This window comes from Giraffa tippelskirchi, chromosome 1 (genome assembly GCF_054371585.1).
Source record: "Giraffa tippelskirchi isolate mGirTip1 chromosome 1, T2T-mGirTip1v1.2.pri, whole genome shotgun sequence".
Taxonomy (NCBI): domain Eukaryota; kingdom Metazoa; phylum Chordata; class Mammalia; order Artiodactyla; family Giraffidae; genus Giraffa; species Giraffa tippelskirchi.
The window spans coordinates 142,027,449-142,052,976 of record NC_137275.1 but is presented as its reverse complement, the minus strand read 5'-3'; the positions used below and the strand labels follow the sequence as shown (position 1 = coordinate 142,052,976).

General features: G+C 41.5%; 1 protein-coding gene across 2 annotated transcripts in view; it reads left to right on the top strand.

Annotated features, from left to right (window-relative positions):
* Positions 1 to 24,294, top strand: part of MTAP (methylthioadenosine phosphorylase) — a 46,964-nt gene extending 22,670 nt beyond the window's left edge. For both annotated transcript variants that reach the window (XM_081569437.1, XM_081569446.1), the window contains exons 5-8: positions 10,827 to 10,929; positions 15,609 to 15,848; positions 20,334 to 20,456; positions 23,078 to 24,294. In XM_081569437.1, the coding sequence (XP_081425563.1) occupies positions 10,827 to 10,929; positions 15,609 to 15,848; positions 20,334 to 20,456; positions 23,078 to 23,116 (505 nt within the window). In that variant the 3' untranslated portion in view covers positions 23,117 to 24,294. The remainder of the gene's footprint in view (positions 1 to 10,826; positions 10,930 to 15,608; positions 15,849 to 20,333; positions 20,457 to 23,077) is intronic.
* The last annotated feature ends 1,234 nt before the right edge of the window (positions 24,295 to 25,528 follow it).

Here is a 25,528-nt window from a genome sequence, read left to right as displayed (position 1 = left end):
ACTTTTTTGATGTGACTGCTAGAAAATTTTAAATTACATATGTGACTTGCATTATATTGTTCTTGGAGAGCATCTTATAAGTATTACTGCTGCTGGCTGAGCTGTGTGGTTTCTGTTAACCAGGCTTGAGAATGTCTTATAGGATGGGAGAATCAGAACTTTTTGCCTTGTGAGAAATGGCCTCTGTGTGTTGTATTGATAGTACTTTATTATTTTAACAGAGTAAATCCTGGTGTGTTGAGGCAGGCACCTCCACTTACTCCTGTCAGCAGGATGAATGGTGAGCTGGAGGCTGTGCTGTTTGTAGACTGAGTGCCCATAGCTGTAACCACAGCCTCAACATGTTGAGTAGAATTGCAACATCCCGCCAAGCTGCACAGTGGATTAGCGCTGTGGGGGCAGGAGCACTGGACTAGAAGGATTCATCCTGGCTCTGTTTGGCCTCAGGCAGATCATATCACCCATGTGGGCTTTGGTCCTCTCTTCAGAATTACAAGTTGAATTCTATCACATAAGCTCCTTTTCCTTGGAGGATCCATGGGTTCTTCTCCAGGGACTGATCTGGAAACACATATTTGCCTAATGCTATAATTTTGCCAGTACATCATCTAAGAAACAATGTCCTCATCCTAAAGTGTCTTCAAAGGCTAGAAGGATTGTTTTAATCTCTGACATACATTCATGATAAAGAATCAAGAGGGAAGAGTGTGATTATTCTTTTTAATAGATGATAGAACTGGAACCTCTTGCTTTCTCTGCCCTCGATGCTTAGCATAGGGGAAAAAGGACATCAACCTGGCCTCTCACCTATGCTGTGCAGAGGTCATTAAGCTTTAAGAGTGACAGGCAGCTTTGATTTTTATGGTTGTTTTTTAAAATCATTTTGAGTTTTATAAGCTAAAAATGAAAAATATCCTTGAAAGGTATCTGACAGGCTGAAAGCTCTTTTAAGAAAATAAGATGATTCTCTTCTAAAAATCCTTGGGATTGCTCATGCTACATTCCAGCCTGTGAAAACTTGAAAGCCTGGGCATGAGAAAAGGGGAATCCTGGGTGTGGCTGACCTGGAGAAATCAGAACAGCAGACAAGTGGGGAGAGGAGTGGTTCCAGTATTTTGGGGTGTGTCCTCTTAGCCCTTCTGTTTCTCAGACATGCAAGGAAATAACCTTTGCTAAGGCACAAAGTGAAAGTAGTCATTCATGTGTGATTAGGGCTGCTGTATAAAGGAAAATGGATGTGGATCTAGCACTTAAAGCTGAAAGGAGGAGTCCTTTTGTCATTTTCCCATGTGTGTTACACGGTGACAGGTTTCCCGGTGACTCTTCCCTCATCCTGGCTCACATGTGCAATATTCGTCACAAAGCAAAAATAGTAACTCATTCCAGGGACCTGTAAGAGGCTCACCCACAGTAAATGTCCTCAGTGCCTTGGGCCTCCTGATGTACTGGTTTGGTTAATCCCTTTCTTCTGCTTGGTGGAGGGCTCCACTAGCAGAGCCATGAGTCATTTGGCAATTCAGGATAAAACACGGTTAAGCATGGGGCTTGCTCTGCTTCTTGACCATCATTTAACAGTCCATATGAACTGTGGAGAGAATGTGGCTGACCTTTCATCTGTCTTAAGAGAAGCTGTGAGGCTCTTTCTACTTTCAAAGGATCTTATAAGGGAGACGCTCCCAAGATTTATAATCTGGGGTACTTCTGTGGGACAAGTCTGTGTCTGAGGAAGGCACACCTGGTTCTCACAGTATCACTGCTGGGGAAGCAGGACTCTCTGAGTGAGGGAGAGAAAAGATCTAGGAAATCCTAGTCCATTCCCCTCCCCAGAATCTGGCTTTGCTCAAGAAACTGAGATAGCAGTCTAAAAGCTCAGCTACTCTCAAGTTTTCACTAGGCTTTTCAGATTGTTTCTCTGTTGTGCTTCACACCTGCCTGCATCCTTATGCCTTCTGCTCTCCCATGTCTATTTGCCACCGCCCAGCAAGCAGTTGGGACACACAGCTGGCTTTGCTTGTTCATTGGTTCTGCTTCCCTCCCTGCACTGATAGAAGTGCTTCCCTCCTTTGAGCCCGGCAGGATCAGTGATAGTGTTTCTATGGAGCTGGGTCCTCCCTGCCTGAGGTTTGGTGATGGCTCCATATAAGACTAACCAAATTCTGAGATGAGACTTAGAAATTTAGAGGCATGACTATGTGTTTACTTGGCTTTTGTTTCGTTTTTGCTTTTCAGACTTGCAGGTAAAGACATAACCATCCCTCACATCCTACTGCACTTTTAAAGCCTGACTTTAATGATACATTATAAATGGAGTGTAGAGGTGATCTCTGATGAGATTTTTGCCATTACAGAGCAAGCAACACTGTTTCCCCACTAGCTGCTTTTTTCAAAGCATGAGGCATTTTGTTGTCTCTTCCTGTTTTCCTTCTGTTGCCCATCCCTGCCATTATGGACCAGTTAGATACTTCTACAAATTCATTTGTCTTTGGGGTTGGAAGGAGCTTATTATATGGCCTTTCACCCCAAACTAGTAACTATCCATGCCATGGAAGACACACATGGGCAGGAGATTCTAGCAGTTTCCACAAATGACCTTTCTCCTCTTCACCATCAATCCTGATTATTATCATTGAAGGGAATTCAACTTACACATTTATTAAAGGAAAAATTGGATCTGCAGAGTGTTTGGAAAGATGCCCATGTTATATTAGGTTTTAAAAAAAATGCAAACTAGTCGGATCTCTTAAATTGCTTCTGTTTCTACCAGAAATATCTCAAAGTGAGGCTAGGTAACATCCATAAGGGTAAGAATAAAATTCTTTCTAATAGTGGCCTCTTAAGGGGTGTTTTTTGTTTGTTTTTTTAACAATGAGAAAAGTATGACCAAAAAATTAAGATCAAAAAAAGTCAGGAAGTAATTCCTAATGCCAGGTGTTTTCTGCAAAATGCTGTTAACACACTGGCCTGCAGCCCCTGGTTAGGTTCTGCTAAAAGAATGCGGTAGAAGTCCTGGCTTGGAAGTGAGGACATCCAAAATTGTTTCCTGGCTCTGCCCCCAAATTCCTGTGTCATTTAGTGTCCTCATCTGCTAAGTGAGGGTGCTGGATTGATTCCTAAGAGTTCTGATGTCCACCCTCTTAAGAGAATTCTTTTCTTGATAGAGTCGGGAGAGGTTGGGGGTTGGGATAAGCGTTGGCTGGTGATGCAGGCTTACTCATCAGGAAAGTCCCGCTGTAACAGTGGTAAGGGATTATGTCAGTTTATTTCCCTCTCCCAAAGACACAGCCCTGCCTTGGGCTTCCCCCGCCATGTCACACTGCAAAGTTCTTCCCCACCCTTGGGAGGTCAGCCTGGGGAGGTTGAGATGTGTACTGATGTCAGTTCCTTAGTCCTTTGGCCTCTTGGGCGGGGGGTGGGTTCTTACCAATAGAAATGGAGGTTTATGATAAAGAATTATACAGGAAACCTTTGCTCAGCCCTTTCTCACATTCCTGTCAGCAGTTACTTTAAAACCTTTCTGTTCTCTGTTTCCTGCTCATATCCTTCGCTCTTGGTTGAAACGGTTGCCTCTTTACAAGAAAACAGATGTTATTAGGCACAATCACGTCATCTTCCTTCACCCTCCCTTTCACCAGTTACTTGCATCCCTGTTTGTCATCATGATGTTGTCCTTGAAGTGGGGGCCTCTATTCCCTGTGTGAGGTTAACTCTTGTCCTTGCTTTGCAACCTACCTTCTCACCTTCTATCCTTACTGTTGTTTAATAATGCTGATAAGCTCCCAGTGTTTGAGTTCCTACCAAGTGCCAAAAATAAATTAACCCTGTTTATAGCTCAGTCGGTAAAGAATCTGCCTGCCATGCAGGAGACCTGGGTTCGATTCCTGGGTCAGGAAGATCCCCTGGAGAAGGAAATGGCAATCCACTCCAGTATTCTTGCCTGGAAAAGCCCATGGATAGAGGAGCCTGGTGGACTACAGTCCATGGGGTCGCAAGAGTTGAACACGACTGAGCAACTAAACCACCACCATACATAAGGATCACTTCCTCAGTTTAAATTGATGGAACTTAAGCTTAGAAATACTGGTCATTGGCTAATAAGTGGGACCTGTGGGACCTGTGGGATCTGAATTAGGGTTCATCTCCAAAGACTATGACCTCAGCCACTCCTGATCTGTGGACTTCCCAGGTCTGTCCTCCCCCTTGAAATCCACACAGGCTCCCAGATTCAGGACAGGGTCCCAAAGACACCTCACACTTTGTAATTCAAGTGTATGTTATCAGATCAAGTGTATAATATTGTATATTAATACATATATGGACTCTAGAAATACGGTACAGATGAACCTATTTGCAAAGCAGAAATAGAGACACATAGAGAAAAAAGGTATGGACACCAAGGTGGGAAAGGAGAAGTGGGATGAACTGGGAAGTTGGGACTGACATACATCCCCTACTCTGCATAAACCAGGCAACTAATGAGAACCTGCTGTACAGCACTGGTAGCTCTTAACTCACTCCTCCGTGTCAGCCTAAATGGGAAGGACGTCCAAAAAAGAGGGGAATATATGTATAACTCATGCACTTCGCTGTACAGCAGAAACTAACACAACATGGAAAAGCAACTATACTCCAATAAAAAACTTTTTAAAAAGACTGAATTATCCCCCTTGGTTGTCTTCTAACCCATACCTCCCCCCATCCCGAGCTCCGTCCTCTCCACTTAGTAAGTTGCTGCGTTGGTAATACTATGGCACTGCCGTCCACCGCGTGGTCATTGCTGAGGATCTGTCACCCCTATATCCAGTTGGTCTCCAAGTCATATACCCATATGTGCCCTGAATCCACCCTGTTGTCCGTCACCACTGCCCTCATCTGGGTTATTAATGTTTCTTAACATTTTTGCTTCTCTCAGCTTGACTCCCTGGTTTCCATACTACTCCCTGGAAATAGAAAGAAAGACACAGTCACAAGAGAGCTGGAAACCAAGCCCAAACATTTGCTGCCTCTGGGAGGGCTTGCCCTGAAATCTGTTACTATAATTTGATGTAATTTTGCCTCGTTCCTTTTGTCATCAATGGTAATGATCTTTGACGTAAACTTAAAACTGTCTCGTCCCCTTTGTGGTGCTTTCTTCATTGCTTTTGTACTTTGCATCCCTGCTCATTTTCCTTTTCCCAGTGAAGTATTAATGTTTATTATCTGGTCATCTCTGGTCTTTTGAACATGAAGTATAACTGCACCAAAGGATACATTTTTCAATTAGGGGTTCTCCTGAGATAGACTGTTTGGATAGACCTTAAGAGATGTGGGTGGAATCATTTCCCTCAAACCAAGCTCCTCATAAGGAGCCCTTGGCATCGCTTTGCTGGTAAATTAACTGCCTGGAGTCCACGTGTGCTGAGGCTTACAGACATGTCCTATGCTCCAGAACTACCTTGGAAGTGTGCAGGTGCGTGACAGGTGTTTCTGCTGTGGGACAACTTGTCTGCAACTCAGCATTTCTTCAGAGGAAAACTATTAACAGATAGCAATCTTTGTGTGCAGATTCAAGGGTCTTGATCCTGAAAGAACCTGCCAGTCAGTCTTTCTCTGCATTTTGTTCCCTGCTGTGTCTGAAAGTGCCCAGTGTTCTCTCCCTGATGGTCTTGAACTCATTTCCCTTGCCAATACACACCATAATTTTGTCTGCTTCACTCTTCCATGGCAGTTTGTTGTTTGTTTTCTAACTTTTCTTATCTCATATTCCTTTTTGGGGGTACCCTTGACTTGAGGCCCCCTCAGAGGTTGGCAGATGAGGAGTACAGAAGCAGATTTTCGACCGGCAGTAATGACTTGGGCTGAGCAGTTGCTTCAAGTGTTCCCTGTCTTCACACTGACTGTATCTCTCCTTCATGTCCCCATTTTAAATACGAGAAGACTAATAAGAGACTGAGGTAGACAGAGGTCAGGGTGACTTTCCTGCAGGCACACAGCTAGCCAGGCAGTGGTAAAGCCAGCCAATTGGGCAGTCTCTGAAGTGTATTTCCAGTGGGTATCCCAGGATGATAGTGGGGTTGGGGGTGAGAATTAGCAGTCCCTTTACTCAGCTAGGAGGGTTCACCAGTTGAAGCAAGAGTTGGAGGCAGACCTTTGGCATCACATCTTTATTACCAGAGAAATTACACTGTGTTAACCAGGTTAAACCATATGAGCACGTGTATTAGCTTCCTTTCGCTGCTGTAACAAATTACCACAAATGCAGTGGCTTAAACAACACAATACTATTAGCTAATTCTGCAGGGTAGGAGTATAACATGGGTCTCAGTGGGCTGAAATCAAGGGCTGAATTCCTTGCTGGAAGCTCAGGAGACTCCCTTTCCTTGCTCTTTGTTACCTGCATTCTTGGCTCCTTGCCCCCTTCCATGTGCAATGGAAGACAACATGTGTTCTGGGCATTAGGGTATGGATTTGGGGGTATGGTGGGAGGCATTATTCTGCTTGCTACCACATGCCACTTTTACAGTTTGGTAGGGCGGAGCACTGCCCCCAAACTATCATCCTTGGTCTAGATTGCTTCTATCAACTGGGTGATCCTTCCTGTTCTTCTCGCCCACAGTCTAGAACACTGCTTCCCAACGGATCCAACCAGTCTGATGTTGTCTAAGGCTCATTTTTTTCCCTATGGCCCAGGAATGTATTTCAGTTCTACTCTTGATGGAAGGAAAAAGATATCCCATTATGGCCCCCCTTTATCAGGAAAAGATGCTCACTTGGGCACTGCTCCAGATCTACAGAAATCTGCAGGTGTCTTCCATTGATGGCCTCCATATGCTTGCTTCTGCTGCACCTGCATCCATCTGTAATGTGACTTGTGTGAATCTGTGTGCTGGATGCTTTGTCCGTTCCCTCACTGATCCTCAGGGCAATAGTAGTAGTGCTTTGTAACAACTGTTGTTTATCCCCAAACTCACACATTTGACATAAAAAAATGGAGGAGTTATTGCATCTGCCTGTTGGGATGTAGCTACTGGAGATTTCTGTGACCCTGTTTTCATATTTAAACAAGGGTGTAAGTATATGTTGTTAATACTTACCTTATGAAGAAAGAACTCACAGAGGTTAAGTAATTTGCTCAAGGACACATGAAAAATCAGTAACAAGATTGAAATCTGTGTACAAAACTGAGGGTGAGCCACTATTCTGTCTACAGAAGAGCTTTTTTTTGACCAGAAATTAGGAGTGAACAGGCAGGATTCCCCATCAACACAGGCTCAATCAGGTAACAGTCCCCACTGTGTGGGACGTCTCTTGCTTCTTGCAGGCTTGTAGAACCTCTGACTTTATTTAAAGCTCTTGGGGGGAGGAGAGGAGATCTTAAAATTACATGTATTTTCATTTTAGAATTTCCCTTGGGTGGTGTCCTTCAGTCCCTTCACTGGTGGTTGCATACCACATTGTTCTTGATCTGAACTTCACTCAGCATAATCATGCCTCATTTTATGCAGTATAGGACTATTCACAGTGATTTAAATTCAGATCATTACTTGAATGTATTGCTATCTGAGTTATGCAGAACACCGTGACTGGGTGGGCAGGCTGCGTAAAGAGATGTTTCTCATCGGCATTTTCCTTCCTAATATCTTAACGATATAACCCTGAAACTATTAGACATATAGGTATTAAAGTCCCCAGGTCTTCCTTGGGGCTACCCCTCCTGCAGGGCTGGGTGTTCTGAGGGCCTGTTCTCAACTACAGCTTCTCCTTGGTGCTGACTCCTGATTCAGTCTCCAGCTCAGACCTCAGTTCTGAGCTGCCGTGGGGTAGCTGGGCCTCAGGGCTGACTCAGTCCTCATAGCACTCTTACAAATGAGTGGTGAACACTACATTTTATAACTGGAAAATGAATCAAAAAGATATGGTGGTTTTGCTATAAACCATAGAGGTGGAAGTTGGGGAGCTATGTTTAAAGAGAAAAATGTAAAATAAAATGTTCCAGTTGAGAGGGAATTAAAACTGTAGGCAGTTAATATCACACGTTTATAGCATAACATAAAGAATAATTAACACATTATTGTTGTTGCTTAGTCACCAAGTCAGGTCTGACTCGTTTGCGACCCCGTGGACTGTAGCCTGCCAGGCTCCTCTGTCCATGGTATTTCCCAGGCAAGAATACTGGAGTGGGTTGCCATTTCCTTCTCCAGGGGATCTTGCCAAGCCAGGGATCGAACCTGCATCTCCTGCATTGGCAGAAAGATTCTTTACCACTGAGCCATCTGGGAATCCCAGTAATGATGTCTTAAGGTAAATATTCAGAACAGAGAGAGGAGTAATTAGGTGAAGAAGGGACAGCGAGAGAGGGACAGAATAGATAAGGTGGGGTGTTACTACACAGATGTCTACTGGGGTATAGCCCCTGAAGGGTTCTGTGGTCCTGTTTTTACACTTAAATCATGGTTGTAAATAGGAGTATTGCTAATTTGACTCACTGAAGGCTGAAACCAAGACAAAGCTGGAGGATGTGGCACCACTTTATTAGTCAGTTTTACAAAAAGAAAAAAGCCTCTGTTTATTTAGGCTGGAAGAGTCATTTGACCTGTTCTTCAACCCCATCTGAAATTGCTTGGGGTCATGAGAGACACTGGGCTGGAAGAAGCACAAGCTGGAATCAAGATTGCTGGGAGAAATATCAATAACCTCAGATATGCAGATGACACCACCCTTATGGCAGAAAGTGAAGAAGAACTAAAGAGCCTCTTGATGAAAGTGGGAGAGGAGAGTGAAAAAGTTGGCTTAAAGCTCAACATTCAGAAAACTAAGATCATGGCATCTGGTCCCATCACTTCATGGGAAATGGATGGGGCAACAGTGGAAACTGTCAGACTTTATTTTTCTAGGCTCCAAAATCACTGCAGATGGTGATTGTAGCCATGGAATTAAAAGACGCTTACTCCTTGGAAAGAAAGTTATGACCAACCTAGATAGCATATTAAAAAGCAGAGACATTACTTTGCCAACAAAGGTCCATCTAGTCAAGGCTATGGTTTTTCCAGTGGTCATGTATGGATGTGAGAGTTGGACTATAAAGAAAGCTGAGTGCTGAAGAACTGATGCTTTTGAACTGTGGTGTTGGAGAAGACTCTTGAGAGTCCCTTGGACTGCAAGGAGATCTAACCAGTCCATCCTAAAGGAGATCAGTCCTGGGTGTTCATTGGAAGGACTGATGTTGAAGCTGAAACTCCAATACTTTGGCCACCTGATGCGAAGAGTTGACTCACTGGAAAAGACTCTAATGCTGGGAAGGATTGGGGGCAGGAGGAGAAGGGGATGACAAGAGGATGAGATGGTTGGATGGCATCACCGACTCAATGGACATGGGTTTGGGTAAACTCCGGGAGTTGGTGATGGACAGGGAGGCCTGGCATGCTGCGATTCATGGGGTTGCAAAGAGTTGGACACGACTGAGCGACTGAACTGAACTGAACTGAACTGAACTTAGCCTTTCCCTTAAGACTCAAGTGATAAGGGGGTTGAGAGGAGCATCGACTTTGTTTTCATTCCTCCCAAGCTCTGAGGCCTAATCTCTGAGAGAGGTGGCTTTGATGCCAGGTGGTATCACTGTTTAATGTGTGATGGAGAGGAAGTAACAGGTTAACTTTGAGAGGTGGACATGCCAGCTGTGTAAACTGAACCAAAATGTTTCTCCATACTGTTCTCTACCCTACCAGTAGAAGTAGAAATGAAGTGATGTACCTTCAGCTGTTGGTTTTCCTTTGCCCTGTTGCTACCCTGCTCTCCCCTCTCTAGGAAAATGAGGGCACTCTCTCTCCTATATTACTTATGAATTCAAGTTTAGAACAGTGCAATGGATATAAAAAGTGCTTTATTCTGAAAACTTTGAGAGAGAAGTTGCTGAGTGACTTGGCACCGGGTTAATTTTGGACTGTCTTATGGACTCAAAAATATTTTATCAGAAAGTTAACTTTAGAACTTTCACGAGACTTTAGAATTAATTCTAGCAGGCAGATGCACAAGTTTAAGCAAGACAGCAGAGACAGATGCTTCGAAATGCAGAGCTGGATGAATGGCTGCTTTCTTCAATGGATCAAAGGCATGAAAAAATAAGGTTGAGGGTGGAGGGCAGGAGTTACTCTCAATTTAGTGACAGGGCAGTCAAATGCAAAATTTGAACCTTGGACCTTGTTTGGAATATGAAACTAACCGAGCAACAGTTTTTTAAAAAAGAAAAAAGATTTTTTATTTTTTGAGGACACCAGGGAAATTTAGCACATGGTCTATATATTAGACAATAATATAAGAATTGTCGTTTTTATCAACTGTGATAATGACATTGCTATGGAAAGTAATCCATATATTTTAGTCCATCTGAAGTAGGGATAAAGGGACAAAGTCTGGGATTTGCAATAAATGAAGTAGGTTTGACGAAATTTAGGAAATTGTTGAATCTAAATATATATACGGGGTTCACTATACAATCCTTATAGCTGAGATGACAGAAGATGTTCATAGTTGACTTCTTAAGTGTTTTACCTGGCCTCCTGAGCCCAGAGGTGAGTTTCATCTACTCTTCAGTGTGGTTATCCTGTCACAGTCACCAGACCACAGATACTTTAACTCCTGTTGGAAAGCAGGTTGCCACCAACCCAGAGCCAGAAAAGCCAAGTACCATCAAGAAGCTCTCTCTCTTTTTTTAAACAGTTTCTTTCAGCTTATCCAGAATTACTGATTCTAGAGTGAGGACCAAGATACTGACTTAGATACAACTGATTACCAGTTCTAAAGGGTTGAGAGGTAATTTTTTAAAAAATAATTTTTTTTACTTTATTTTGTAGGACTACCAGAAGGCTTCAGACCTTCTATGATGGAAATCATTCCTGTGCCAGAGGAGTGTGCCATATTCCAATGGCTGAGCCATTCTGCCCTAAAACAAGAGAGGTTTGTAATCTTTCTGGAAGGTGCACCAGAATAAATCACGAGGGCTTGGGGTGGCATCTACAGACAGATTAGTTGGCCAAGCATGTGATCTCTCTTCCTCTGTCTAGTTTGATGCTTATGCAGGGTTTTAGGAAGAGTTGTTTCCCTTTATTAATAATCCCTCCACTACTCTCGGTCATCTGTAAGCTGAATTGCTCAAAGTTGCAACCTACCTTTTTTTTTTTTTATATATAAGTTTTGATTTTAGTGTCAGGATACCTGGATACCTTTTAAAATAATTTAGACAGCATAATATGGAGTATACACTCTGGAACCAGATTTCTTAGGATCAGGTCTTTATTCTTCAGCTTAATTGTTGCTTGTTTCTGGATCAGAACCTTGGACTCTGGTTTCCTTATTTATAAAATAAAGTAATGATAACATTGATACCTCACAGGACTGTGAAGGATAAAAGAGTAACTTATAAAGTGCTTTGAGTGATGCCTGTCAGTTATAAGACATCTAGTGACTGGTAACTGCTTTTATGAATTAAATTATTAATAATCTATTAATAGTCAGATTGGCATCTTTGCCTTTGAGCTGAGTTTGACTTTTCCTGTCCAACCTCCTCTCCTCTCCAGGATTATAGTAAGATCTCAGGACTGTAGAGGCAACCCTTACAAAAGCCGGTGGTGGTATAAAGTGAGAAATCCCAGCCTTAGCTTTCAGAGAATAAAAATGGCTACCACAATGCACAAGTCCATCCATGGTACTTTTCTTATAACCCCAAAATTTGAAAGTCAAATGCCACCTAGTAGGTCACAAGTACTGTCAGAAGCAAACTGTCTAGTAAAATCTCCTAACTTAGACAATACAAATACCTGAACATGTTAATCATTCAGATGATTTTAACACCTGATGTGAAACACAGATTTATGTTCAACCTTGCATAATCATGTAAAACTAGCTTCTTTACAGGCAGAGCTAGAGTGTCTTAAATAACCTCACTCTGGTCTCAGAAATCTAGAGTCCAAAGCCAGGCATTGGAGGGAGCCATTTCAGATATATCACTGCATGTTTTTTCTTTGTGACTTCTGTGAAAGCATATTTTTAAGTTTTAAGTAGGAGTTTAGATATACATTTGAGTCTTGAACAACGTGGGGCGTGGTTAGAGGCACTGACCCATCTTGCAGTTGAAAATCTGAGTATAAATTTACAGTTGGCCTTCCATATCTGGCAGTTCTGCATCCAAGGATTCAGCCAACCCACAGAGGGAACAGCATTGTAGCATGAATCTATTGTGAAAAAACTCCATGTAAGAGTATACTACACAGTTCAAACTTGCATTGTTCAAGGATCAACTGTATTATGTTCCTGGGTAGTTCTCAGGAGAATGTATCAGAATGATGTTAGTCTTAACCTCTGAAACACAGATCTGTCCCCACAATAAATGTGCTCTCCAAGAGAAATTAGAAGTGTATAATAACATTTTTGTCCACTTCAGACTGGGGGAAGCTTGGAAGAAGTAGACTAGCGAGAGAATATGAGTGTTAATAGGAAATCTGAGGTATCACCCCAGTGATTTGGGTACTAGGAGTAGAGGTGTGTTACGGGAAATGCTAATTCAGAGGTATTCAAAATACATGTAAATATGGTGGCTGAGTGGTAGTTTCCAGTAATACAGTTTGGCCTCCTTTGAGACTGATTCAATTCAGCTATTATTAGTCTAGCCAAGCTAAGGACCCTTACATAAAGATTTTAAAGAGTGCTAGGGAAGGCAGTTTAAGAAAATGGGGAGGGAGGGAGAGGCCTTCAGAATATTATTTTGTTCTTATATACCCTAAAAGGGATTTTAAACATACTATCCAAAAATGTAAAGAGTGGATGGTGTTGCCCCTTGGTAATTATCACTTAAACTTTCAGTATCCTTGTGATCTTTTGTGTACTGACAACAGATTGTCAAGATGCATTGTCCAGTGGCAAGTAAGGTACATAATGGCTGTACTGTATCTTATCATTTGTGTTAAATATGTCTGTGTATATAAGGGGCTTCCCTGGTGGCTCAGCGGTAAAGAATCTACCTGCAAGGCAGGAGACATGGTTTCAAGCCCCGGGTCAGGAAGCTCCCCTGGAGGAGGAAATGGCAACCCACTCCAGTATTCTTGCCTGGGAAATCTCATGGACAGAGGAGCCTGGCAGGCTACAGTTCATAGGGTCGCAGTCGCAAAGAGTCAGACATGACTGAGCATCTGAGCACTCATATGTGTGTATATAAAAGAGATAAATATGAAAATATTTATGTGTAAATAGAGTGTTTCTAGAAAGCTGACCAAGGAACTAGTAAGTGATTTCCCATGGGGAAACTGAATCCCTCGTACACAGGCAGAAGAAATACTTGTCACAGAATAAGAACCTTTGTACTGTTTACATTTTCTACCACATGCAAGTATTACCTATTCTGAAAACAGTGTCACTTCCAGTCAAAAAGTAATCTGAAACAAATTTCTTCAAAAAGTCCTGACACATTAAAGAGACCTCTCAGGCTAGAGTTGTATTTCTGGCACCTTACAATGGCGTTATCTGTTTGTGTGGGAGTGCAAAGTGCTGCTTCAGGCGGCAAGCCCTCAGGGTCTGCCACTGGCTGGTCCACGCCCAGAAGCCTCCAATTCCTCCTCCCCAGCATGGCACCCACCCCAGGGTGATGGTGAAGACTTACATGCCATATGCCACTGGCTTGCGAGAATTGTGATCTTCCTTCACACATCTTTAGAAGCACTCTGAAGTTTGGCCAAGACATACAGCTCAGTTATTTGGGACTTTTAAAGACATTTAATGAAGACAGGACTGGGCTGGTCATACCTTAGTTTTGAAAGGGGTGGGGACAGCAGGGGAAGGAGTGATTTAATAAGGCTTATTATTTATAACTTATGCTCCTTAGGAAACAGTTTTGATTTAGCACAGTCTTACTTTCAGCATGTACAGGATAAACAAACATGATGGAGCATCAGCCAGTCATTGGCTAGGGCTTGTCATGGTTCTAAATTTAGAGTTGCCAAGGCTCTTATTAAAATTCTTTCTTCTATTGCCATAGCATAATGTTATTTTTAAGGAAATAGGTTAATTTGCCTGTGTGGTTCAGACATGTGCAGGCAAGACTTTGGCCTAGATTGGAGCCTTCTGTTGACTTTGAGTCACTCCATTTTGTATATAGTATCCTAGGAACTTTGACCAATTACTTAGGAAATGTGTAGAAGCTGCCAGTGTTAATAATTTGAAGAGGACTTCCGTGGTGGTCCAGTGGTTAATAATACACCTGCCAATGCAGGGAACATGGGTTTGATCCCTGGTACGAGAGGATTCCACGTGTCGTGGTGCAACTAAGGCTCTGCACCACCACCAGTGAGCCCGCGTTCTAGAGCCAGTGAGCTGCAACTACTGAAGCCTGCACGTCCTAGAGCCTGTGCGCCGTAACAAGAGAACCCACCACGATGAGAAGCCCAGGCACTGCATCTAGAGGAAGCCTGTGCACAACAACCAAGACCCAGTGCAGCCAAAATGATTAATTAAAAAAAATAATTAGAAGACCAGTTAAGCATTTATGTATTGTGTTGGGCACTCCTTGCTGTGTATTCCTTGAAAGTGTTGCTCAGTTGTGTCCAGCTCTTTGCAGTCCCAAAGACTATAGCCCACCAGGCTCCTCTGTCCATGGAATTCTCCAGGCAAGAATACTGGAGTCAGGGTTGCCATTTCCTTCTCCAGGGGATCTTCCCAAGCCAGGGATTGAACCTGCTTCTCCTGCATTGCAGGCGGGTTCTTTACTATCTGAGCCACCAGGGAAGTGGAAGTATATTCCTTAGCTCATTTAATCTTCACAGTATTTCTGAGTTGTATTAGTACTCCCATATCACTGATGAAAAAACTAGGACATAGGTAAGTGAATTCTTGGCAGTACTTGAACAGTTAAGTTTAAAGGACTAACTTTTTTTCAATTAAACAGGAATGTTTAAGCACAGAGTAAGAGAAAAATCAAATTAGATTAGATATACATTATTAGACACTAGAAAAAGTTATCAAACTTTTAAATAATGTTTCTAAACTCATATATGGCCTTGCCTCTAAAGGGATGCCAAGATAAGTTTATCTCTGGATAGAAGAAATCAGCATAGCTCCATTCTGTTTTTTACTTTATATCTTTAGAGAGGCAGCAGGCAAAGAGATTATGAAAGCGCTTTCTACCCCCAAAAAGCTTTCTCAAAAGCTCTCAGGTTTTGTATAGAAGAGCAATGAAAATGAGTTTCTCAGGAGCTTAGAAACTTCACTCTGCACATTCCTGAGACATGGATGAGGAGGGTGCCTTGGGTAGCCTTGAAGGTTAAGAGCTTAGACTCAAGCCCACATTCACAGTCCATGATAATCTATTAAAGCAGCTAAAAAGTGAGATTAAAGCATGTAAACAAATGCCTGGTGTAAAGAAAAAGCCCACTGTTTGCGCTTATTGCTGTGAGCTAGAGGTTGGGTGGGACAGAGCATTATGGAAATGGACAGGGAGCTAGGAAACTCCCTTCTGTGATCGCCCAGGTTCTCTTTCAGGGCCTGCAGGTACTGGGTATTTATAGTAAAAATCTTTTAAAGTAGCAGGGAAGAAAAAATAAAGCTCAACTTCTGTTTGTATGTTTTGAGTTTGGTTCTTTCTATTCTAGGTCCTCATAGAGACTGCTAAGAAGCTAGGACTCCGGTGCCACTCAAAAGGGACAGTGGTCACCATTGAGGGACCTCGTTTCAGCTCCCGGGCAGAAAGCATCATGTTCCAAACCTTGGGGGCGGATGTTATCAACATGACCACAGTTCCAGAGGTGGTTCTTGCTAAGGAGGCTGGAATTTGCTACGCAAGTATCGCCATGGCGACAGATTATGATTGCTGGAAGGAGCATGAGGAAGCGGTAGGTGGGATTCTCTTTGGTACATGTATGACCTGGGTTTCCATATGCCATGAGAGCCAGTGAGAGAGTGTCTTAACTCTTTACTTCTATTACATTAGTTCCAGAAAGTGCCTTTATACCAAGTTTTAAAGTCAGCTTTTTATACACTGTCATTAGGTGTTACTAGATTTTTTTTTCTGTAGTTCCTATTGGAAGAACAAAATCTTCATAGAGAATGAAAGGACACTTATGCAAGGATCAACAGGGAAGAGTACATTGTAAACATGTAGGTGTGATGGGAATCTTACTGAGACTCGGCCCTTACATTACAGATAAAGACTCTTGGTTATAAGTTCTTTATGCTCCTGTTTATTATGTAGCGGGGAAACCTATTAATGTACCTCTTCCTGGTAAGAGGATTCTGTATTCATGTCTAACGTGCCATAGATGAGTACTGTGCTTGGTATAAAAATACAACAGCAGACAGACAAGTCCATAAGGAGCCAACATTCTGGGTTTTGAAGGAACTGGGTAGAGCTCAAACAAACCAATGTGAGAAGGCTTGGGGTTACACAGAAATAGTGTGGTAGATACAGAAGTACCTATCAAATTGGCCCAACCAAATACAATCTAGGAAGCCTGGCTTAAGTGTGATGGGAAAGATGGCCATGCTGGAGAGGTGAGGAGGGGGAAGAGGGAGGCAGGGCCATGTAGACTATGTAAGGATTTCAGATGGGAGGTCAGTGAGGGTTTTGAGGCAGAAAAAACAGCAAGATCCAGCTGGTATTTGGGGATTGTGGGCCGGTGCTCAGGCTTCCAAAACAAATATTTCCTCTGTGGAAAACTTCAAAACATCTACAAAAGTAGAGTTTAGTATAATGAACCCCCAGTTACCCATCACCCACCTTTCCACAATCATCAGCCATGGCAACTCTTGACTTATTTATATGCCCCTACTCAGTTTTCTCTCTCCTACCCTCATGATTTTGAAGTAAATTTTTCTAAAAGGCCTCTCTTTTAAAAATAATTTTTTAAAACCACACCACCACTGTTGTACAAAAAATTAGTGATATTAATTCTTTAATATAATCAAATGTCCAAACTTGTCGCATTTTCCCTCTTGTCTCATAATTTTTAACTGTTCAAATCAGGATCCCTTGTAATCCACACATTGTATTTGAATGATAAGCCTCTTAAATCTTTAATCTAATATTCTCCTCCCTTTTCATTCCTTGCATTTTACTTGAAGAAACCAGATCATTTGTCTTGTCATTTATCTTATTTTAAAAAGAGAAAAGGACAAAACTGCAGCCAAGAAATTTTGAAGGAAGAAGTATGGCAGTGGCTGTTCTGGACACATTTAGGGAAAGTGACATCTTCTCTAGGGGGACCGTACCACCATCTCAGAGCTGCTTGTTTCACCATCCAATTTCATGTAAAATGGGCTAAGATAATCTAGCTGCCTGTCCATCCATGGGTATGGAGTTTAGGTCATGGATGAACACAGATTCTTTGAGGATGTTTGTTACTTAAGAGATTTGCAAATCCTGACCCAATGTGGTCTCTAACTTGGCAGCTTTCGTCACCTCAGGGGCAGTTCAGCCTCATGATGTTGAGAAGCTGCTTCCAATTAATAGAAGACTCCAACCTCTGCCACTCCCCGAGAGCAGACTTCCTGCCTGTGGCTTTCTGCGTGGTCTCATAACATTTGTCTCCTTTGCAGAGCTAATGGTGCTTTCATTTAGTAGGCCACATGAGGTTTGGAAAACAGTCAATTGGAGCTACTTCAGTTAAAAGCAAAAAAACTAAGCTCTGTGTAAGTGGTAAGGCATGAAAGCAAATAATATTAAATGCCACAAGGAAAGCATAGACAAAGATGGCATCATCTCAGTCAGCTGTGTGTGTCATTGTGCTTGTGCTTTAAACCAGATGTGCAGCCTGGCATGGAAAAAGGTTCTCAAATTGCCTAACCCCTTCTTCAAATTCCCATTGTTCTTTTTACTTGTAATATTGGGGGAGTTATTCAACCCTTCCACATGAGTAGGGGTTATTAATTACATTTCTGAACTTGTAGGATTACTGGAAGAATTAAACATGATAAATACAGAGCCACTAGTATAGTACTAGGGCTTCCCAGGTGGCACTAATGGTGAAGAACCCGCCTGCCAATGCAGGAGATACAAGACACAGATTCGATTCCTGGGTCAGGAATATCCCCTGGAGGAGGGCATGGCAACCCACTCCAATATTCTTGCCTGGAGAATCCCATGGGCAGTGGAGCCTGGTGGGCTATACAGTCCATAGGGTCGCACAGAGTTGGACATGACTGAAGCAACTTAGCACGCACAGTATAATACTGACTCCTGAGAGGGTTGTAGTCAGATGATAGGTATGATGGAATGGCAGAGGGATGTAGTTTCCGAAGGAAACTTTTGAAATTTAAGCTGGATGTTGACCAAGTTAGAATTTATTGTGAGAAAGCAGAAAGGACATTCTGAGTGGAGCGCAGCAGCAGAAACAAAGAGGAGAAGGAGGTCAGAATCTATACAGAAATAGCAGTCACAAAGTACGAGGAAAAGAGTAAAATATAAGGTAAATCTCTTGGTTGTTTCACGACGCTACATTTGAAGTTTCCTACCTGGCAGGCCCCCAGCTGGCCGCCTCCTCCTGCTATGATCCCTCCCACAGTGAAGGCACTCGGCTTTGCTATGGTGCTTATCATTTTGTTGTAAACACATCTCCATATTGTGGGAGGGGTCTAGGAAGGAATAGGAAGGTATAATCATGGTGCCCATGAATCTTGGGTTTCTTCTAAGCATAGTTAAGCATGACAAGTACTCTTTCTGGTCATCTGTCTTATACTCAACTTGCTTCAGCTTCCTTAGGAAGCACTTTGAGTCATACACAGAAGCAATGGGGTAAGCTTCCGTGAATCCAACTTCAGTCATAAACATAACAGCTTTAAGCCAACCATGTTTCATCTACACACTGATCCATGGTCTTATCCGTGAACATTTTAGGGGACATCTAACATAATCACATTGCCGTTATCACAGTCCAACAATAATTCCTTAATATATCCAGGCAAAGTTCAATTTTCTAGTTATCTCAAATAGCATAAGTGATTTTTTGCTTCCAGGTGTTCTTAAAAGAAACCAGGGCATTTGTCCTGTAGAGTTTCCCACAGTCTGAATTGCTGAAATCATCTCCTTAGGATGGTTTATCCAATTTCACAGTGTTCTATATTTTCTGTAAATTGGCAGCAGGATCGAGATTTGATCTAATTCTGACATCATAATCCACAAGGAAGCTCATGAAAGTGGACTGTTTGTTTGGTTTGGGTTTCTGGTTTTGTGATGTTAACAGCCCATCCATTAATTCACAGGGAGTATAAAAATGGTGATACTTTGATTCCATCATTTTTATTAGCTTAAAGACTTCTCTAAAGGGAAATGTTCTTATCTTCTGATTTATCCAGTATAGCAACAGTTTTAAAACTGGAATCCATTCTGTGGACATGAGAAGAGCCACAAGCTTTCTAGGCCATGCGAACACATTATACAACTGAAAAGCTTTCTCAGACACCATGTTAAAAACTAGTTGTGCTTTTCAGAGATGTCATTGGATTTCTCTATGACCTCTCCCCTAATAAATGCAGAACTTGGGTTCAAGTTCTTGGGAGTAAACTGACTTCAACAGATCAGGTAGGAACTCAGAAAAAAATGTTCTATGAAAAGCAGTGGGATTTTATCCCACTGCTGGGCATATACACCAAGGAAACCAGAATTGAAAGAGACGCGTGTACCCCAATGTTCATCGCAGCACTGTTTACAATAGCCAGGACATGGAAGCAACCTAGATGTCCGTCAGCAGACGAATGGATAAGGAAGCTGTGGTACATATACACAATGGAATATTACTCAGCCATTAAAAAAATACATTTGAATCGGTTCTACTGAGATGGAGGAAACTGGAGCCCATTATACAGAGTGAAGTAAGCCAGAAAGAAAAACAACAATACAGTATACTAATGCATATATATGGAATTTGAAAGATGGTAACAATAACCCTATATGCGAGACAGAATAAGAGACACAGATGCATAGAACATTTTATGGACTCTGAGGGAGAAGGTGAGGGTGGGACGTTCTGGGAGAATAGCATTGAAACATGTATATTATCATATGTGAAACAGAACACCATTCCATGTTCGATGCATGAGACAAGGGCTCAGGGCCGGGGCAACGGGATGACCCAGAGGGATGGGATGGGGAGGGAGGTGGGTGGGGGGTCCAGGAAGGGGAACACATGTAAACCCATGGCTGATTCATGTCAATGTATGGCAAAAACTATTACAATATTGTAAAGTAATTAGCCCCCAACTAAAATAAATAAATTTATAAAATAAAAAAAATTAAAAAAAAAAATTAAAAAAATTAAAAAGAAAAAAAGAAAAGCAGTGGGATTTTAAATTGCTGGTAACATCCTGTGCTGTTGTTTCTCTAGGTTTCAGTGGACCGGGTCTTAAAGACCCTGAAAGAAAATGCCAATAAAGCCAAAAGCTTACTTCTCACTACCATACCTCAAATAGGATCCACGGAATGGTCAGAAACCCTCCATAACATGAAGGTAAGTATCCTCTCCATCTGCAAGCAGACACTTCCATAGACTCTCAGCTGCCCTTTTCTCTAATTTCCATTGGACCATTGGTCCATCTCTTCATGTATTTTATACTAGACTAAATGTTTTCTACATGTTTTCATGTCATTTACTAGCATACTAATCATGAATGGAAGAGAGATATATTCTGGCTGGTAATGCAAGAGCACTAAAAGTTGAGGTGAAGGAGTTTTATTATCTAGTCTATCAGGTTCTTGACACTGTCCTGCTTTGCAGTGTATCCCTAAATTTTACTTCAGAAGATTGGTAGTGTTTGCTCTGTACATGTATTACATTGCAGACAAGGCTGTTTTCTCTTTGGCAGATCCATGCTAAGTACTGGCAGCCTTTAAAGCCAAAACCCTGGCATACAGTACCAAAATGGTGCCAGGGATTGTCTATTTATAGTTAATGTTGCAGCAGACAAACTAAGACAGTAATAAACATGTGGAGGGTTGCAGATTGGTAGCTTTTCAACTCTAGTATTAATTCCCAGAATATGATTTGAACTGATTGCTGGCTCAGATGTGTGGTTTTTTTCTGGACCTCTTGTGACTCTCTTGATTAACCACCTTAGATAAGGAGTTGGCTGAAATTGATCAGATGTTTTATTCACCTAGTATCCAAAGAGGGTAGCCAGCATATCCAAAGGTCTCCTAGAATACATCTCTAGTCTAAGTCTTAGAGTTGAGAGAGGATTTGAAAAGTTGATAAAAGCCCTCTCAACCTGAATAACCACCGAGGAACCCTGGAATGACAGCCACTGTTTTAGTGTGATGACGATACTGTGGTAGTAGATGACTGCCAACTGCTGGGCATGGAGGAGCCATGATTTGTAGTTTGCTGACTGCCATGGTATAAATGCTCTTGCACAGCCCATTTCAAGCTACCAACACAAAGCCACTGGTAAGCTGCGAAGTGATACACATAATGGGTTTTCACAAGCTCGTACAAGCAGGCTCCAGAAAACCAGTGTAATAAAATGTCTCTCGGCTTGAGGACTGGCAAAGTCAGGAATACTGGCATTTTGTAATCTGTCTTCCCTACTAGACTTTAAATGCGTAAGGAGCAGGAAACACATCTGTTGGTTTCAGCCTATCTACTCAGGAGATAAATGTTCTTTAATGATAGGTCCTTTCCCTCATGAGCTATTTCAGCATAATTGAAATATAGGCAATTCTTTTTATATGGATGAAGAAAAGGGGAACAGAAAATAAGTTCCAGGAATTGGAGAATGTCACTTTAAACTAGAAACAGTTACATCTGGTGAAACGTAATGAGCGGAATGCAATAGAACAGCATGACTTCGGCTTACTTATCTAAACAAACACACTGCTGACTGGCAGGAAATGTGATTCATCCTTTTGGTGCTGCTGAGGCTGTTACCTGCAGGATGGGACGGTGAGGTTTGGGGTTTGGTTTTTTTTGTTTTTTTGTTTTTTTAAGGTTTCTGACCCCATTTTGACCATAGTCTCTTGAACTTTCAAATATAATTTGTCAAGGAATAAATTTATTATTTCAGCTTCATTTTTAAGTAAAAATGGTTGGATAGTAGATTGATGTTCTCTATTCCTTCTGTGAAGCTTCTGAAAGTGTGTGTAAAACTGCATTTTTTTAAAGGGTTAATATGTGTAGAAGAGAGAAAATGAAGAACTGCTACTCTAGACAAAATTGAGAATCATGGCCTCCATTCTGTAACGTATAAGGAACACCACACTGCTGCTGCTGCTGCTGCTAAGTCGCTTCAGTCGTGTCCGACTCTGTGCGACCCCATAGACGGCAGCCCATCAGGCTCCGCCGTCCCTGGGATTCTCCAGGCAAGAATACTGGAGTGGATTGCCATTTCCTTCTCCATTGCATGAAAGGGAAAAGTGAAAGTGAAGTTGCTCAGTCATGTCTGACTCTTAGCGACCCCATGGACTGTAGCCTACCAGGCTCCTCCATCCATGGGATTTTCCAGGCAAGAGTACTGGAGTGGGGTGCCATTGCCTTCTCCGGAACACCACACTAATAATCCCTTATTCCAGGGCAGTATTTTCAGCTCTCTGAATGCTTAAGTGTGTATCGTTAATTAACTAATTCATTTCAGAATCACTTAGCCAGCACCAACTATATGTCAAGCTATGGTTTACACAGATATGTAAGACGCTGTTATGGAGAAGCTCCTAGTCTATTTGGATACTCGCACATTAAAATTTCAATGACATTTTTCAGTGGAATAAGATAAAGAGTAGGGGTTGGTGTATAAACTATGTCCTAGTGGATGTAAAGGGGCAGGGGTGGAGATAAGTGAGAATCAGAACAGTCCTCTGAGATAAACATTCTAAACCTCACTGTACATGAAAGGAGAATGAGGAACTAATAGCTAAAGAGTTACGCTCAAAATTCCACATGTGGTTAGTGATTATTAAACTTTCAGTGAACATGAGAATTTTCTGGAGAGTTTATCAAATATATATCCCATGAGTCCTCACTCTATAAAAATCAAAGTGGTAATAAGCACTCCAGGTGATTATCATGCCCCCAAGCATGAGAATTCCTGCCTATAGTAATTGTTTGATTAATCATAATCTGTGCCTACTTCCTTTCAGAAAACGGCCCAGTTTTCTGTTTTGTTACCGAGACATTAAAATAGCATGGCTGCCCAGAAGACCAGGAGACTTTGAAATTCCAGTCCTTTTGGGAATTTCTGCTTGAGAAAACATAGAAAAGATATGCAGTTTTCATGCCCTTGCTGCCCAAGGAAGAAGTGATAAGACATTGCACTCATCAGAGATGCCTTCTCAAAGATTTGGACTGCTTCAAAATAACAGAAGGAAAGCAAATTACACTTCTGGAAAAAAAAAGAAGATACCTTTCACCATTCCCCCACTAAATTTGTAACAATAAAGGTAGTAATATTCCTATGTTGCCAAGGAATTTGAAGAAGAAAAGCTCTTAGACTATTTACTGGTGTGACTGTAAGTTGATATAATCTTTTTGGAGGGCAGTTTGGTAAAATGTATCAAAGGCTTAAAAAATACTCTTTGTGCTGGTTATTTTAACTCTTAGGAACTTATCTTTAAGGAATTATCAGAGATACATATAAATAATTATGAATAAAGGGTGTATAACATAGTTATCATAGCAAATATTCAAAACAATCTGAATATCTAACAAATGGAGGTAAATCATGGTCAAGCTCTAATTAGATTGTGAAGCAGCCAACTGAACATCATGGTTTCACATAATTTACAAAAGACATCGTTGCTCTATAATATGGAATGAGGATATGTAAGCATTTTAAGTACTAATTTTGTTTTAAAATTCTACATAGTTATGTACAAAGAATAGAAAGAAATATACACACTCTTCTGTTACTGTATTTGGGAAGAGGGATACTGGATAATTTTTAATTTTATTTTTTCCATTTCTTCACATTTTTCTACAATGACTATAATCGAATAGTGAAGTTTTAGAAATAAAAATGGGCTTAGAAAGATGCAGTTCTTGAAAACCCACTGTTTTTGGTAAATGCAGCAGAAGTTAAGATGGCACTGCTAAGAGGAGTTCTGTTTCAGTTCCATCTTTATATTGTTAAAAAGATCATTAATGACTGGTTAGAACAATATTTGGGTTTGCAACAATGTGAGAAAAGCTGAGTGTTTAATATGGAGCTAATCTTAATTATTTAAGAGACCATATACACACATTATAGTGTGTCAGATATTTTTAAAACTGATATTTGACTTTGTTTCTACACCTTTTTATGATTTGATGAATGATTTTACATGAGTTGATTTTTTTTAAATAAAAAAATGGAAGCTTCTTACTGTGTTTTATTCTCAATTTTATAGGAATGTGGTTTGTTTTCTTATAGAGAGATTTTTCCCTCAGAATTACTCCTTACTGTAGTCTATTAGTCCTTTAGTAATGTATATCTCTTGCCTGTTCAAAGAGAATGTAGAATGAATGTATTTGTGTCTAACGAATTGTCTTCAAGATAATGAGCTGCTAACTGTAAATAATAAAATAAACTAGTTACCCTTAAGCATTAATACAGAGCTCTTTGGGGTACATGTAAGTATGGCTCTTGAACTCTAATGCAGTGTTTCAACTCTGTACGTGAGACAGCCACAGAGGACATGATGGATCTGAACCTAGGGTTCTCTGGCTCTGTACACCATGATTGTTTTCACTACCCTGTAATATATGCTGTGCCTTACTACCCTTCTTTCTTGGTAGACATGTGAGGATGTCAGGGTTGAAATATAGGCATTTTTCTTGTTCCTTCAAAAATATGGTGGTTTCCAAATTCAGTTCAGTTCAGTTCAGTCATACAGTTGTGTCCAACTCTTTGCGACCCCATGGACTGCAGCACACCAGGCCTCCCTGTCCATCACCAACTCCCAGAGCTTGCTCAAACTCATGTCCATTGAGTCAGTGATGCCATCCAACCATCTCATCCTCTGTCATCCCCTCTCCTCCTGCCTTAAATCCTTCCCGGCATCAGGGTCTTTTCCAGTGAGTCAGTTCTTTGCATCACGTGGCCAAAGGATTGGAGTTTCAGCATCAGTCCTTCAATGAATATTCAGGACTGATCTCCTTTAGGATGGACTGGTTGGATCTTCCTTCAGTCCAAGGGACTCTCAAGAGTCTTCTCCAACACTACAGTTCAAAACCATCAATTCTTTGGCAGTAAGCTTTCTTTATAGTCCAACTCTCACATCCATACATGACTACTGGAAAAACCATAGCTTTGACAGACAGACCTTTGTTGGCAGAGTATGTCTCTGCTTTTTAATATGCTGTCTAGGTTGGTAATAACTTTTCTTCCAAGCAGCAAGCATCTTTTAATTTCATGGCTGCAGTCACCATCTGCAGTGATTTTGGAGCCCAAAAAAATAAAGCCTCTCTCTTTCCATTGTTTCCCCATCTATTTGCCAAGAAGTGATGGGACAAGATGCCATGATCTTAGTTTTCTGAATGTTGAGTTTTAAGCCAACTTTTTCACTCTCCTCTTTCACTTTCATCAAGAGGCCCTTTAGTTCTTTGCTTTCTGC